The following is a 16261-nucleotide window of genomic DNA, read 5'->3' as shown; positions in this document are numbered from 1 at the left end:
TGATTAACATGTCACATGTAAAAGATTCCACTCTAAGATAAAATAGGACGAAAGGTTTACATCAAGAGATACGTGAGGATATTTAGTCTCTGACAAAAGAGAGAGGTGGGAGAATAATGGGAGAGTTGAGGTGGGAAGGAAAGGGGGGAGGTTACAGACATGAGGAAATGTTTAATTTTAGAGTGACTTTTCAAAAAAGGAAAAAATGACAAGACAGCTTTCAAAGTTACAAAATCTCAGCTTACTTTTTTGGTTTTCTGGAAGTAGAGTTCAGGAAAAGCATGAAACCAGTAAGCCAACTGGGCTATGTAGAAAAACTTCATTTGAAATCTGCACAAGAAAGCAAAAAATATCTTTTAAAGCATAATATTTTAAAAGAATAAAGTAAAACACTGGAAATCAGGGTGTACTATGGAGCTCCCTTTGTGTTATCATTTCATGTCCCCCCCGCAATACTCTGCGCCCCCCCAGCAGCCACTTCCCCATCTCCCTAGAATATTCTTACCACCAGTCAATTCCTCGGGATTAAACAGCAGATGCAAAGACAGTATCTGCAGAACCCTGATGACGTGCAAGCTGGCTGAGAGGTACCAGAGCCCCTTGTCTATTAGCAAATTAATACTGATTAGTATGTCGTGTTAGCTACTGAAAACATAAGGAACATGACCGAGGGAATCAGTTCACAGACCTGTAAGGTTTCATCAAAAGGAAAGCAGGAAGCGCAAAAAGACAGACACAAAAGCGAAGGTGTATAGATAAACCATCACCCGAAACTGGTATGATCCCAACTGCAGATATCCCCTGGATTTTTTCTTAGGGAAACTCTACCTGGTTGGAACCCTGAGAGAGTCTCAAAAGAATGGAGGCAAACCAGAATTAGAAAGAGGGATAAGGCATAGAAGTGTTCCCTTGGAGATAGATCTAATCAGCCTAGAATCAACAGTCTCATGACATTATAACCCTCCAGAGCCCCTGCTTTCTCTTTGTTCTCCATTCTCCTACTCCTCCAGATTTCTATAATAGAAAACACAAAGCCAATCGGGAATAAGTTTTTTGCGGAGAGGGGAGATATAGTCCCATATAAACCTGATGTCTACCATCCTATTCCATAAAAGCTCATTGAATTAATATCATTTTTAAAGTCAGAATGACTCAGCAGTATGGGTATTACTGCTGGACCTAAAACAAAGGTATGCATGGCCATGTTGTTCCCTTCATATCTTTTTCTCCAACTGTTACATCATAGGGCATTTACTGAACACTGTCTAGGTGGTGAACACCTACATACAGCCTGGCACAATGAAGGATATATAATATAGAGCTAGTTCCTACTGCTGTCAAGGTACACAGAGTCTTGGTGGGCATGGGCACAATATACCTTACACAAATGAGGCAATTATAGAACATTCAAGACAATATAGAGATATTACCAAAATACACCAAAAAGACAAATTCAGGAAAACAAAAGACAATACAGGCTAAAGTAGGAAGGAAAAATAACGTGGAATAGTCCTACTAGAGCTGGGCTTGAAGAATGAGTCATTTAGCAGAATGTCTTTGCAACACTGGGCTGTTTTACAGGTCTATATAGACACCTTGGGGGCTAGGAAGATATAAAAGAGACAACAATCCCTACCTTCAAGTTTATAGTGTAAGAGAACAAGAAATGAAAGGAATAAAAAGAGACTGGGATAAAGAAAAGGAGCAAAAGTATGGAGAAGATGGAGAACTGATGAGCAGAAAGGATGAGGGAGAAGGGAAAACAGAACTAAATTCCGATTCTTGTTAAAATCGGTTTTCTCAAGCTAATGAACATGTTGGAAATATTATATACATGAAAAAAGCACATTTTTTTTCTTATGGCAGCAGGACTGCTGATGATGTAGCTACTGTATGAATTTGCAAAGTCCTAAAGAGAATGACAAGAACGGATTCTGCTTAAAAGTGACATGACCATGGTCCATTACTAGGAAAAGCCTGCTAAAAACGACTTACGTCATCAGGTTATGGGGATAAGCCCTCCACAAGATAGTTGGGTCTGAGATGTAGTTTTCCTAAGAAAGAAGATATAAAAATTAGCCTATGGAGTACAATGCAAACTTCTTGGAAAATAACACTGTATTTTCATTTCTTGAACATTTATAATTTCCCAGACCAGGCTCCAAAGAGTCCCACTGAAGTTGAACTTTTTAGTTATTTCTGAGTCCGTTGAATTGCTTATTTTAGCAAAGTAAAAACCACTATGAAAGACATGAGGTCAAATAAGAATAATTCCTGGCCTTCAAAATTCTTTCAATTCATCAGGGTAAAAAATACATGTAGGTAGGGGTGCCTGGGTGGCGCAGTCGGTTAAGCGTCCGACTTCAACCAGGTCACGATCTCGTGGTCCGTGAGTTCGAGTCCCGCGTCGGGCTCTGGGCTGATGGCTCAGAGCCTGGAGCCTGTTTCCGATTCTGTGTCTCCCTCTCTCTCTGCCCCTCCCCCATTCATGCTCTGTCTCTCTCTGTCCCAAAAATAAATAAACGTTGAAAAAAAAAAAATACATGTAGGTGAACAAACATAAAACAACCCAAAACCAGTAATGTACATAACAGAGGTTAACAGTGGCTACAGGAGAGATGAATTTTGTCTCGGGTAATCGGAGGAGGGTTTTGAGAAAAACGTGGCACTTGGCAGTGGATGGAGGGTGAAGGTGTTGCCAAGTTTTATAGGATGATGTCCACACACCGACCCGATCTATTCAGTGAGAATTATTGTACACGTAAAAACAAACAAACAAAAAAAACCTCTCAAATGACTTATCTTTAATAAAAATAATTTCCCACTGAGATGTGTACTTTTATATTTTTTTCAAAAAATTGTACACTAGATTTTAAGCTAAAATTACATACATTTATAAAGTATTATAGAAACAACAGTATAAAATGGAATGAGCCCTGGAAAGATTGAGTTTTAGTGTATTTCCAACATTAAATATCATACACTTGCCTGTTTACTCATCTTTAACACAGTAATGCAAAAAAATTGTGTGTCCTGATAAACTCAAAAATTTGTACACTCTGGAGTCCATATAAATTTCAGAGATTGTGAATATTAAAACTGATGTAGATACTCCCTTCCCCCTCATTAGTTAGAATGATACACTTAAAGGTTTTGATAGCTTTAACTGAAAAGTTATATAATATTTTAAGTTGCTTGGACAATACTCGATTTTTTTTTTTTTTTTCAGTAGGCTCCACACCCACCTTGGAGCCCAACATGGGGCCTGAACTCATGACTTTGAGATCAAGAGTTAGGCACTTAATCAAATGAGCCACCCAGGAGCCCCTCAGACTATTTTTAAAAGAGGAAATGACTGGAAACATTACAACTCGTGGAACCCACTAAAAGTATCACTGACCTCTGACTCTTTTTGCTAATAGAGAGTTATCTGCAAATGACTACAAGATACAAAATCGACATTCAGACTGACTGAAAATGAATAACTTTCTGTAACACAGACATAGTTTAGAATTTCTGCTGTATAAAAACTAATCAAAAGAGCCATTTATCGCTGAAATCTGATTTATACTAGTTCAAACAGAATTCCTCATCTTAGATAAGAACAAGAATAGAAGAGGGATTTTCTAAGGTTCAGGATTTGCTTACGAGCATTAAAAATAGGACATCATTTTTTGTTCTGGGTATACAACATAAATACTTTAAGAAATGAAAACTTCAGCACATTATATACTTACAGATATTAGAATGAATGTGCCCCAAATACAAGAGAAAAGGTAGAATGCACTAAGCTGACCAGATTCATTAAACTTGCTGTGTTTCGTTTTGGAGAAGTGCATTCGCCTATTAATTTTCTGAAAATAAAAACAACCATTAGTAATTGAGAATATATTATAAAATATATTTAATATATGACTACCACAGTATGGAGAGCTAGTACTTTACAAAGTATAGATTTCTAAGATTGCATACTTACATCCAACACATACTCTTGAATTATGGCATGAATAATTATCGCCACTAGCATGTAGAAGAAAACTGTAGCCAAATCTTTGATACCATAGTAATAAAGGGACGCTGATTCAGCAGCTTGTTCTTCTGAAGGCCAAAAAGGACAGGACACACATACACAAAAATATACATTAAGATTATAAAAACAGCACTAAGTACAACATAGTTATGGAAACAAACAAAAGAAGACTAATAACCTAATAAATAAATCCCACAGAAACATCATAGGTAATTTGCCTTTAGACATTTTGAGTCTTAGGAGCAATGAAAATTGAAGACACCACCTAGAAATCTTTTACTTACAAAAGATTTGACACGTGTTAGTTACAGCCATTATAGCCATCAAAGACCAAAAAACAGGGAAAGGGAGGCCATACTCAGATCCTCGAAAAGACTGTAAAATTGGTATTATCCCAGGTAGAGATCGGATTATACTTAGGTTACACAAAGTTACACTTAGTCTGTATGTCTGTCTTTTCATGGAATTTTGAAACTTTCTACCTCATTTCAAATTAAACACTTCATTATGATTCTGATGGAAAAAAATGGTTTAATCTATATATGAATTAGTTTTGATCTATAAGCAGTAGAGATAGAAGCAACTGCTACTTAAAATTGTTTTTAATCCTTGAAATTGTTATTTTTCAAAACAAATCTTAATCAAATACTTGTGAATTGCTATAGCTTATTACCAAGCTTTACGATTATGGAAACAATTGGAGAAAAGAAGCATTATTCTTCTCTGGCATATTGAAATTTCAAAACAACTTTGTGATTTTGAGGGATCTGATATCTAAGTCACTAAATCAAATATGGTTGACATTTGAACAACACGGGTTTGAACTGCATGGGTCCACTTACCTGCCAATTTCTTTCAAGAAATACAGTACAGTACTGTAAATGTACATTCTTGTCCTTATGATTTTAGTAACATTTTCTTTTTTTAAATAACATTTTCTTTTCTCTTAGCTTACTTTAAGAATGTAGTATATAATACATACACAAAACATGTTAATTGACAGTTTATGTTATTGGTAAGGCTTCTGGTCACCAGTAGGCTATTGTAGCTAAGTTTGTGGGATTCAAAAATTATATATGGATTTTTGATTGTGCAGCGGTTGATGCCCCTAACCTCTGCATTATTTAAGGGTCAACTGTATTTATACAACTATATAACTGAATTAAATCCAATTCAATATTTTTTATATATATATGTGTGTATATACATATATATATATATACACACATATACACATATATATACATACATACATCTATCTGATCTTGCATTCTAAATACAGAGCCAAATCCTTGTCTGAATATGTTAATATTTTATTAGCCACATACCCTCACCCATGCTAGTTAACTGTATTACTGTATTCAATTGCAACCAATATCCAATAACAACTTGATTTTCACATTGCCCAATTTAGAAATAAAACATTTAGGGGTGCCTGGCTGGCTCAGGTGGTATAGCATGTGATTTTTGATCTTAGGATTGTAAGTTCAAGCCCCATGTTGGGTGTGAAGCCTACTTAAAATTAAAAAAAAAAAAAAAAAAAAAAAAGAAAGAAAGAAAACTTTTAAAAATAAAGCCTGAAAGTGTAGTTTGGATGCTATTATAACTCCTAGAGTTTACTGACTTCCTCTTTAATCAAGTAACTATTACAGGTAGAGCACAACAAAAACACAAAAATAAAACAGGCTTAAAAGGATTGTTATAGGTCCAAAACATAACTCATAGGTCAGAGAAACTGAACCTAAACACTGTACCTTTAGAAACCTTGATTGAATAACACTTTAACAATACACTTTAACAATATCTATTCTTAGAATTTTCTTATGGAAAAGATCAGAAGGAAGAGAAGGCAAAAAGAAAAAAAAAAAAAAGGAAAGTCAAGTCCACTTAGAAAATATACAATAAACATTAAACACATAAATTCCGATTTTCATACAGTGCATAGGGTGCAGCCAACAAAAACATCATTTCTGCATTACAAAATCATCAAAATAATGTTCAGCCTAATCATGAATGAAATCTGTTAAAATGAAGGAATTTAGTATTCATGGAAATTTCCAAGTTTGTTCAAGTAAACTAACAGAAAACTACCTACCTGTTGCAGGGAGGGTAACATTGTACTGAAGAGTCACAAAAATGATAGAGGCTTTTGCTGTTATCTAGAAGGAAAGAAAGAAAGGAAGGAAGTAAGAAAGAAAGAGAGAAAGAGAGAAAGAAAGAAAGAAAAAAAAAAAGATCAAGTTAATCTGTGACCTTCTCCCAAATAGAAGACCAGGGGAGGAAACCATTAAAAGTTCTGCCCCAAATCTAAGAACCAAGGGCACCCTAGTTCCTGTGGCACCATGACAGGCCCAACTGGAATTCCTGATCACCAAGGAGTTGAGCTTGGGAGTGAACATAATTCACCTGAGAGTGCTGCAGTTTAGATGAGTCTGTGTTATTCCTAACTTTAGATTTCTAAAGGGACACTCTGCAGTTTCAGTAAATAGGGATTTGATCCAAAAAAGACTCTCTACTCTGTACCATGAACAAAGTTCCTATCAAGAAAAAACTGGAATGTAAATTCATACAGAAAAGGAAGCACAGTTACCATGACAAAATGGATCCAAGGTAGGGTCTGTGGTGTATGTTTATCTCCCACACATTTGGGACAGTTAAGTGGTCAATAAATACTTAACTGACCTGACTACTGGTAAAAGTGAAGTGGTCAGAACAGAAAGATGGGATGCTTATTCAATATTCATAGGCACCCGGTAATGTGCTAGACAAGAAAGGACAACAAAGATGAATGATACAATTCTTGATGACTCACAGCTCAGTTGGGTCAGGAAGATAAGCAAACAAAGTGTTATAATTCTATAGAATCAGTGCAAACAGGTACTCAGGATAAAGAATGCATTTTGTTTTTGTTTTTGCTTTTTTCCTGGAGTGGGGAATGAGGCAAAGGCTTCTCAGAGCATGTGGTGTGGAACTGTCTCTTGTTGGAAACAGAAGTCCCCTAGCCTCATAAAGAGGGACGACGAGGGCAGCTTAGATAAAAGAGAAAGCACAAAGGTTGAGTAGCAGCAAACATGAGGCCTGGCATGGATATGCATCAGTAAGCAGTAGAAAAGACTAGAAATCTTATCGAGTGCTAGGAAGGGCCTTGTTTGTTGAACTAAATAGTTTAGATTTTATTTTGGCACAACTGGAGAATTGTGGGGGCGGGGGGAGTTTAATTGTGTTTTTCAGAAAGATCATGGATGTAACCTACTAAGTGGTCTCTAAAGCATCAGATCCATTCTCCACACTTCAACCGGAATCACCTTCTGACCATGTTAACACCTTTCCCCATGCCACCCATCCTCTATCCCCACCCCAAAAATCCTTCACTGGATTCCCATTCTATGTAGGATAAAGAACAAGATCTTTAACGCGGCCCATACAACAATCTGTGCCCATTCCCTTCTCTCCAGCCCTACCTCAGACCACTGCCTCCCGCACTCCTCCCATTACAGGGTCTGTGCAAGTTCTATCTGAAACCCTGTTGAAAACCTTCCCCCTTCAGATCTCAGTTCAATCACGCCTTTTCAAGGAAGCCTTCCCTGTCTTCTTAGAGTAGGTCACTTCCTTGGTTAGATTATCTCAGAAAACTGTGTTCCTTTCTTTCAAAACACATACTGTTGGTGTGATAATGTTACTAATTTCTATCACACTCATTAGAAAGTAAGCTCCGTAAGAGCTGGGACCATGCCTGTTTCTTCATTACATGCTTAGAGCCCAGCATGGGGCCTCCTGACCCATATTAGATTGACTGATCGATACTGTTGAATAAATACTCGGTAACACATAAAATGAAGTACACAAATCAAAATATAAAACTTCTGCAAGATACCACATGAAAGACAGTAAGACCTGAACTAACACGGTGATAGTGGGATAGAGGCAGAATAAGGCTTGGGGAGTAAGAGAAAAGAGTCAAAGATTATGTACGGACACTTACAGCTTGAACAATTAGGTGAAAAGTAACACTATTAATAAAAATGTGGAATACAAGAGGAGCAGATTTTGGGGAAAAGAGGAAAAAACTGAGTTTTGGATGAACCTAGATTTCTGTGAGATACACAGGTGGAAAGACCAGTGGGCATATAAGCCTACGCCTGGAACTCTGCCGAGAGACCCTTGCTTAAAGACGTGGGAGTCTCTGCTTTACAGGTAGTAGTTGAAGCTTTGGGGGTACATAAATCACTTATGGAGAGTTCACAGTGTTTGTAGAGAAGTAGGACAACATCAGAGCCACGGAGTGGGCAGAGAAAAAGCTGGTGGCAAAATGAGAAGAAATGATCAGAGAGACAGAAAGAGAATGAAGAGGGCGTGATGCCCTTGAAGCTAAGGAGGAAACATGGCAAACAGGTATGGCTAATAAAGTCAAGGTTTCAAAAGAGACTTGGCAGGAAAAGAGTACAATCGACTGGACAGTTTAAGAAGTCAACAGTGGTCACAGCTTGAGTGATCCCAATGAAGCAGTGAGAGCAAAAACCATATATAGTGGACTGAAGAACACAATAGAAAGAAAATGGTATCTAGCAATAGATGCCAGGTCAAAATTAATGTTTTTATGATGAGAGAGACTGAGCTTGTGTGGGGGCAATTAAGAAGGTGCCAGGGAAAAGGAAGAAATTCAGCATAGAAGGGGATAATGGACAGGAAGATCTCACAAGGAATGAAATGTAAGGATAGAGCTAGAAGTTAATTTTGAATAGTTTTCTTCTTAGATGAAGAAGCAGTAATGGATGAGACAGATAAGTGCAAAAGGCAGGAAAACTGAAGAAATTCACATCTAATAAACTCTTATTTTCTCTGTAGGGGGGAAAAAAAGCAATGCCATCTGTTAAGCGTAATGGGGGATTTGGATGATGGATATTTATATTGTTCCTATAGGGAAAGGAGCTGGCCAGGGAAAAGTAAAAAAGATCACTGGGTGTTACTGATGTCTGAGATTAGAAACCTTTGATTTGTAACATAATCTATCCGCACAAGTGTAGCACTTTCTCTGGCAACCCTCAGCAATCCACGAATGGAGAAGCACATAAAAGGCAGATGTTGGTTGGATATCTGCAGGGCTAATATGGAGAAAGACCATGAGGAAAGGGAGCTGAGGGCCTGGGGTGAGTGGGGACAAGTAGTTAAGAGTCTACAGGAAGAAAGCAAAGCAATGCGGGGGCCAAGGGACCATAAAAGCTTAGACTAGGTAGAGAGCTGGCATACGAACAGTAGAATGAGGGAGATGAAACAATATGTAGGTTGTGGCTGTGTTCTGTTCTACTGGAATTCAGAATCTGGAAACAAGGCAGGCTACGTGATAAAGTCCACAGTATGGGCACTAAAGTGAGTTGCTTAACTGTGGTAGATATGTAAAGGTCACTCGAATAGAAAAGGCGAGGAAGGCTTCTGGTATTTCCATTTGGGTCATTCATACGGATGCATTAGAGCAGAATGAGGGCATGAGTTTCTAGGGCAACACTGCTTTCACGTGATTATTTTTAATAAAGTTGACTGATTACTAAATTTCATTTTTTTGATATCTTTGTTTAGACTTCTCACACATCAGCACATAACATACTTTCACCACATACCTGTTTCTAGTTTGGAATATGAGGTCACCACTACCATAGCTAAGAAAACTACTTAGGAGTCCTTTAAAAAGGACAAGTGAAATTCTTTAAAGATAAATTTAATATCAAATACCAAAAGCAACAAAAACTGGATTATCTTTTTATGGTGGGCTTCCAAATACAATTAAAACCTGGCCTCCAGCTACTTTCGCATGTGGCATTAGGTAGAGCAAAAGGAAAAATACAAACCACACATCCCAAAAAGTTTATTGAAAAAGCAAACCAGTAATCATGCTATTAGCCATTCCCAGGCCTCCTAAGACTCACACCCCAGCTAGCAATCCTTTAAATTAATATTACAATCAGTTAATAGTAAGACAAAAATTAGTTTGGAATAAAATACGTTGCAAAAACCTGTGTTACATTCAGAAGTAAAAATAACTGAGTTTACGACAGTTTTGGACATTTACAAGAAAAGAATGAGACTTATATAGATACATCTTGAACAGGTCACATAAATCCTGAGGAATTACCTAATTCTATGAGTATGTAATATCATGAATATCCTAATGTTTGCTTAATCAAGTGGTCACCAGCTGGGGCTTGGTATTTTTTTGTTGCTAAAATTATTTTGTGCTTGTTAGAAGAAGGTGTGACTTACTATACTGACTGTATGCCTGAAAGATAAAGACAATTTCTGAGTATCAAATTCCACTTCCCCACCAGCTGATACAAACTTAAGTTCTTAAAAAATGAGATGGAAAGAAAATGTTAGCATTAAGGCACGTCATCCTTAAAAATACAACAAGCCTCCAGAACTCGTCCAAGATAGCTACAATTGTAAATGCTCCCTCAAGTCTGCTTGGTACACACAACCCAGCCTCCTGCAAAGAAGCTCCTTTCCAAATGAAAATATTCCTCTTGGAAAGCCCTAACTCCTCTTATCCTCACTTGAATTCCCAAACATCCTTGTATTTTTTGATTGTTCAAATTTTCCTAACTCAAATATGAAGTCATTAGCTATAGACCGTGATATGCATTATGTGGACAGATACTGACTGCTAAAACCATGATTTTAAGTTACAAGCAATTTTTGATAACGTGAAGTTTCCTGGAAATTAAACTTCGATTTCTCCAAAACAGTCTACTTCTTTTTCAACCTTTTTTTGTATATGAATCTCTTTAAATGCTAACCACTGGACTCTTCTCCCACATTTAAAAATGCTGTCTTCTAGGGGGGCCTGGGTGGCTGTCAGTTAAGCGTCTGACTTCGGCGCAGGTCATGATCTCAAGGTTTGTGGGTTGGAGCCCCACATCCAACTCTGTGCTGACAGCTCAGAGTCTGGAGCCTGCTTTGGATTCTGTGTCTCCCACTCTCTCTGCCCCTTTCCCGTTCAAGCTCTGCCTCTCTCTCTCTCTCTCTCCTTCAAAAATACACATTAAAAAAAAAAAATGCTGTCTTCTATTTTCAACTTTGATAAATATCTAATGAATAATAATAGCTACTATTTATGGCATGGCTCCTGTAAGCCAAGCACTGAACTAAAGCCATGATACACATTAGTTAATTTAATTCTCAGAGTAACCCAATGAGCCTCGTTTTACAGAAAAGGAAACAAGTTCTGAGAAGTTAAATGATATGCCCTAGGTCACGCAGTGAGCAGGCTGCAGAGCCCTAACTTGAACATGAACCCCTTTAGCTACAGCATCTATGCTTCTACAGTATATCTATATCGATTTTTCATTTTGGCTAGTAATACAGTATCTGTTATCACTTTGTCAATTTCACCATAAATCCTCTGACATTTCCTCAATATATTTACACAAAAGGCTTAGCAGGTTCTACAGCAAAAACATCAACTTCTCTATTATTCTAGCACAAATACTGTAATTCTATAGTTATGTTAATGTTAGTTAATTTGAGATTCAGCAGCAATTATTTTAAAAGTCACATAGGAAAACTAACCTAATTAAGTTTTTCTGATATGTAGATAACATGCATTCAAATTCTAAAACTTTAACGTGTGGTAAGAAACATGTACAACTTGCACAAACACCCCTCTTCTGTATATTACTTTAATGTTCCCTCAACTTCTATTTAAGTCTTTGTTGTGTCTTTTCAGATTTACAAATTTTACAGATTACATAGTCAAAAATCCACTCACCATATAAAGAAATCATTGACGTGGGGCAAGGTATAGGTGGTGAACTCCCCTCAAAATATGGTAAAAGACTGTGAAATCTCTTACATAAAAGCAAAGTTATACCATTTTCAAGTGTCGGGATTTCTGATTTATATTCCATTTCATTGAAAACAATGCAACTATACCCTGCAGGTAATATTACTCTTAAATTATATTTTTAAAGTCAGGAATTCTTAACATGTGGCAACTTTTACAAAACTGTTTTTACAAAATTGTACATACCAAAGTATTACTTCAAATATCAAGGCAGAAAATATATACAAATGCAAAATTCGGAAAGTGAGTACAAATGTTTAGAATTGCATTTTTTTTTATTGTTTTTAACGTTTTATTTATTTTTGAGACAGAGAGAGACAGAGCATGAATGGGGGAGGGGCAGAGAGAGAGGGAGACACAGAATCGGAAGCAGGCTCCAGGCTCTGAGCCATCAGCCCAGAGCCCGACGCGGGGCTCGAACTCAAGGACCGCGAGATCGTGACCTGAGCTGAAGTCGGGCGCTTAACCGACTGAGCCACCCAGGCGCCCCTAGAATTGCATTTTTAATATCATACATTCATATAGCACTTTACACAACCATCAGATGCTCTCACACCATATTATCTGATTCTTGTAACAGCAGCTGTGAGAATGCCACAGGTGCTGTTATTTCCTTACACAGAAACACTGAGGCTTAGACTTGAGTCACCCAATAAGTAAGTAGCATAGGGCCAGCCTAATAGCGTGGGACATATGTTAGTTAGTTCCCTTCTAACTTTTCCTTCCATCATACCTACTACCTCCTTAGTAGTGGACTGGGTGGAATAAATGACACTATCAGGAATCAAAAAAATCTATCTAGGTCCAGAAAAGCCTATTAAAAAAGGAGTAAAAGTAAGCTAAAATGTTAACTTACCTAATAACATTTATAAAACCCACATCGATTCCACTTAAAAATTTTATTCATCTTGTTCACAAAAAAAAAATTTATTCATCTGTCACTGGCAGTCTCGTTCTATTAGTTTTTCTCAAGAATTCTTAATGTCACTCATTCAACAAATATTTTTAAAGCACCTACTATATCCCAGGTACTATTCCAGACACTGGAAACAGACTAATAAAACCTCAAAGTTTCTGCCCTCACCGAAGTTATATTCCAGGAGGAGGGAGACAAACCATACATGAGTAAAATAATTAGTATATCTGATGGGGCATAGCGGCTATATAGAAAATTTTTAAAGGAAAAGAAGGTAAGGAATGGGCGTGTGTACTGAGGAGCGAGGGAAAGAAAGCCGTAGGATGTTACATACACGTTCACCTTGCAAAGTTTATTACCCCTATTCAACAGCTGTTAAATAAGTCATCAAAATACTAGGCATGTGGGAAGAGAATTTACACACTCCTGACATTTCCATTCTCTCATACTTCAAGAAACAAAAAGAAAATCACTCGGCTTCTTGGCACGGCTGTTCAGAAGCTACATTTATGGATCAGATCTTGTTTCTTTAAGGAAAAAGCAAGAGTCACGGCAAAAAGTTCGGTAAGTGACTGGTAATAATACCAGCTTGGGAGAGAAGAATGAAAACAATCGGGTGTGCCTCAATGTACCGAACTCGTGGAGATCACTCGCTGCCCCGCGGCCACCGCCCTTCAAATAGGCAGCAGACGCCTGGCTCCGGCTGTTGCCCGTTCATCCCGAACTCGGTCCTACAAGGGCCACCCCCCGCCCCCCACCCCCGAGGCCTGGCCTCCCCTAGTCTCCAGCCCGCGCCGGTCGGACGCACTCGGCGCCCAGGGCCGGCCATCCCCCAGCCAGCCCGCCCACCCGCCCGGGAGCCAGCTCGGCTGCACTGGGGCCGCCCCCGCCGCCCGCCGGCCCCTCGCCGGCTGCCACGTAACCCTTCGCGGGAACCAGGAACTGCGCGGCGCGGCCGGCGGGAGGGGACGGGGACAGGGACTGGGGCGGGGGCGGGGTGTGCGCGGAGGCTAAGTGGACGACGCGGTGGCCCCCAGCTCCTGCGGGCGGTGGCCAGGCCTGCCGGGGCTCGGCATCCCCAGGCCCGCGCGGGGCAGGGCAGGGCAGGGCAGGGCAGGCCTGCACTTCGGGGTCCAGGGGGCCGGCACCTCCCCCCCAGGCCCGTCCCCCGCGGTCCAGGGCCGAGGGGACGAGGGGCGGGGGAGCCAGGGGCCCGAGGCTGGCAGCCCGGGGAGGGGGCGGCGGGGCGGGAGGTTGGGGCGCCGGGGCGGACTCACCTCGAACATGAGCCCCAGCAGGAAGACCATCGCCACACAGGAGACGATGTCCGCGTGATTCTGCAGGATGAATTCGTGGCTCAGGACCGGGGGGCTCTTGGTGCTCTTCTTGCGAATCGCCATGGTGAAGCCACCGCCCGTGCCTGCAGGTGCTCCCCGGCTCCGCTGTTTCCAGCTGCTCACCGACTAGCTGCCGCCGCCGCCTCCCCCTGCCTGCTCCTCACAGCCCCGCCGCTGCCACTCGCTGGGGCTTCACTTCCCATCCCACAGCCAGTACGCAGCCGCCAGGGCCGCCCGAAAAAAAAAAAAATAAAAAAAAAAATAAAGGCAAGCCCACAGCGGGGGTGAGCATGCGCACCGGGGAGACGGCGCTCGCTCGTGCCGGGGCTGCCCCTGCGAGCCCACAGCGCCGCCTGGGGACCGGAGGCCGTCGGCCCACGGCCGGGCCTGGGTACTGAACCAGAGCGGCACGCCCACTGCTCTGCTGCCGGACGGAGGTTGGGAGTCGTTTGAGGCGCGAGCTTCCAGCGCCTAGTTAACAGGCTGAGTCCGGGGCGGGTCGGAGAGCGGCCACGTGCGGTGGCGTGCAGGGTCGCAAGCATGCCTTCCCGCCCACCTGCCCACGCTGGGCTTGGGTGTCAGTGCTTGTCTCCATATAGATAGTCACTTCTTGAAAGCCGCAGCCGCCATCAAGATAATCTAAATACGACCACAGCCTAACTACATACACAAGGGTAAGGTGCATCCTTCAGTTTTAGCATCTTTTAAAAATTAACTTCAGAGTTATTTTGAACTCTCTTGGTGACTTAAAAAAAACTGTTGAAAGCTTGAACGAGTTTTAAAAAAGGAACAATTCCTATTCAGCCCCACCTACCCATCCTCCGCCCTTCCCTGCCCCCATTGGGTCTCTCACTGAAAACAATCACCGTCACTTTGGGTTTACTTGCTTGATTCCTATTTGCATTTCTTAGTAATCTAGAGAGATGGTAACGAAGGTTTCTGGACCAGATAGGTCTTCCTCTTTTATCTTCTCAAACCAAGACTTCTTTGTACTTTTTCTTTTAAGTTGCACCACTGTTTACCCATTTGCCAAATCTAGAAACCGAAGTCATCCTGGACTGATACCTTTCAGCATTCTTCCACATCCAAACTGTTGTCAGACACAGGTAATTCTATCCCTTTGCACCTTTACCACTGCCACAGCCCGAGGAGGGGACTTATTTCTTGCTTACAACATTACAACTCTGGTGAATCACTGAGTGGTTTAAGATGATCGTTTTTTGAGTCCGAATTCTGCCACTTATGACCTGAATGACCATGGACAAGTTACTTAATTTCTATGAGACTCGATTTCCTCATTTGTGTATTCATTTATTGAAAAAAATACTGAGCGTTTGCCCATGTGCTCGGCACTGGGGATACAGAACTGAATGAGAAATACAAATTAACCTGTTCTTGGGCATTTTCATTTTAGAGAGTGTAAAGGATCTTTAAACAGGATTTAAAAAGTGAAAAACATATGTTAAGTTGAGATGAGGGTCCTAGACAAAAAATAAAGCAAATGGAGTAAGGGAAGTGTGGGGAAGTTATATTTGCCTGAAGACTTGAAAGAGTTGAGGGATCAAGCCATGCCGATATCATTTCTATAAAGAGGAGATGATTGTAATTAAATGAGATGCAATTACATGAGATGATTCCAAGAAAGTGCTTTGTAGAGAATTAGGGCTCTATACACATTAGCTATGAATGTTCTTCTTTCTGGTCAAATGATTACTAGTTTCATTTACCTCCAAATCACCTTTCAATTTTTACATTAGAATGGTGCATTGAACAGGCTCAAGATTTCTCGGTGGTTTTCCTTTTCTTTCATGGAAAGCTAGCATGACTAAATAGCTCTTCATGATTTGGCCCCTGCCTACCCAGACAGGCTCAAACCCTGCCGTAATAGACTCCCAATTTCTTAGTTCAAGCATTACTGACTTCACACACTATACACTCTACAGCATGCGCTCTCCCCTGGCTTTGTGCCTGCTGCTGCTTCTGCCTGAAATGTTTTCTCCTTTCCCCTTCATACACCCAGCACACTCCCACTGTTTCTCCAAGTCACATTCATGTGTGATCTCTTTGAAACCTTCACTGACTTCTATGACTGATCTAGGCATTCTGTCTCTTATGATTCAATTGTGTTTTTTAAAACACATTTT

General features: G+C 40.3%; 1 protein-coding gene and 1 long non-coding RNA gene across 3 annotated transcripts in view; one reads left to right on the top strand and one right to left on the bottom strand.

Annotated features, from left to right (window-relative positions):
• The window catches only part of TRAM1 (translocation associated membrane protein 1), a 34435-nt gene extending 19867 nt beyond the window's left edge, over positions 1–14568 (bottom strand). The window contains exons 1-6 of the mRNA XM_045454949.1: positions 14058–14568; positions 6126–6189; positions 3977–4098; positions 3738–3854; positions 1996–2054; positions 246–330 (exon numbers count right to left, since the gene is read on the bottom strand). Coding sequence (XP_045310905.1) covers positions 246–330; positions 1996–2054; positions 3738–3854; positions 3977–4098; positions 6126–6189; positions 14058–14180 — 570 coding nt within the window. The 5' untranslated portion in view covers positions 14181–14568. The remainder of the gene's footprint in view (positions 1–245; positions 331–1995; positions 2055–3737; positions 3855–3976; positions 4099–6125; positions 6190–14057) is intronic.
• LOC123586083 overlaps positions 14560–16261 on the top strand; it is a 32069-nt gene continuing 30367 nt past the window's right edge. For both annotated transcript variants that reach the window (XR_006706592.1, XR_006706593.1), the window contains exon 1: positions 14560–14791. This is a non-coding gene — a long non-coding RNA (uncharacterized LOC123586083). The remainder of the gene's footprint in view (positions 14792–16261) is intronic.

This window comes from Leopardus geoffroyi, chromosome C3, assembly GCF_018350155.1.
Source record: "Leopardus geoffroyi isolate Oge1 chromosome C3, O.geoffroyi_Oge1_pat1.0, whole genome shotgun sequence".
NCBI classification, from domain to species: domain Eukaryota; kingdom Metazoa; phylum Chordata; class Mammalia; order Carnivora; family Felidae; genus Leopardus; species Leopardus geoffroyi.
This window is presented reverse-complemented; position numbering and strand designations above follow the sequence as displayed.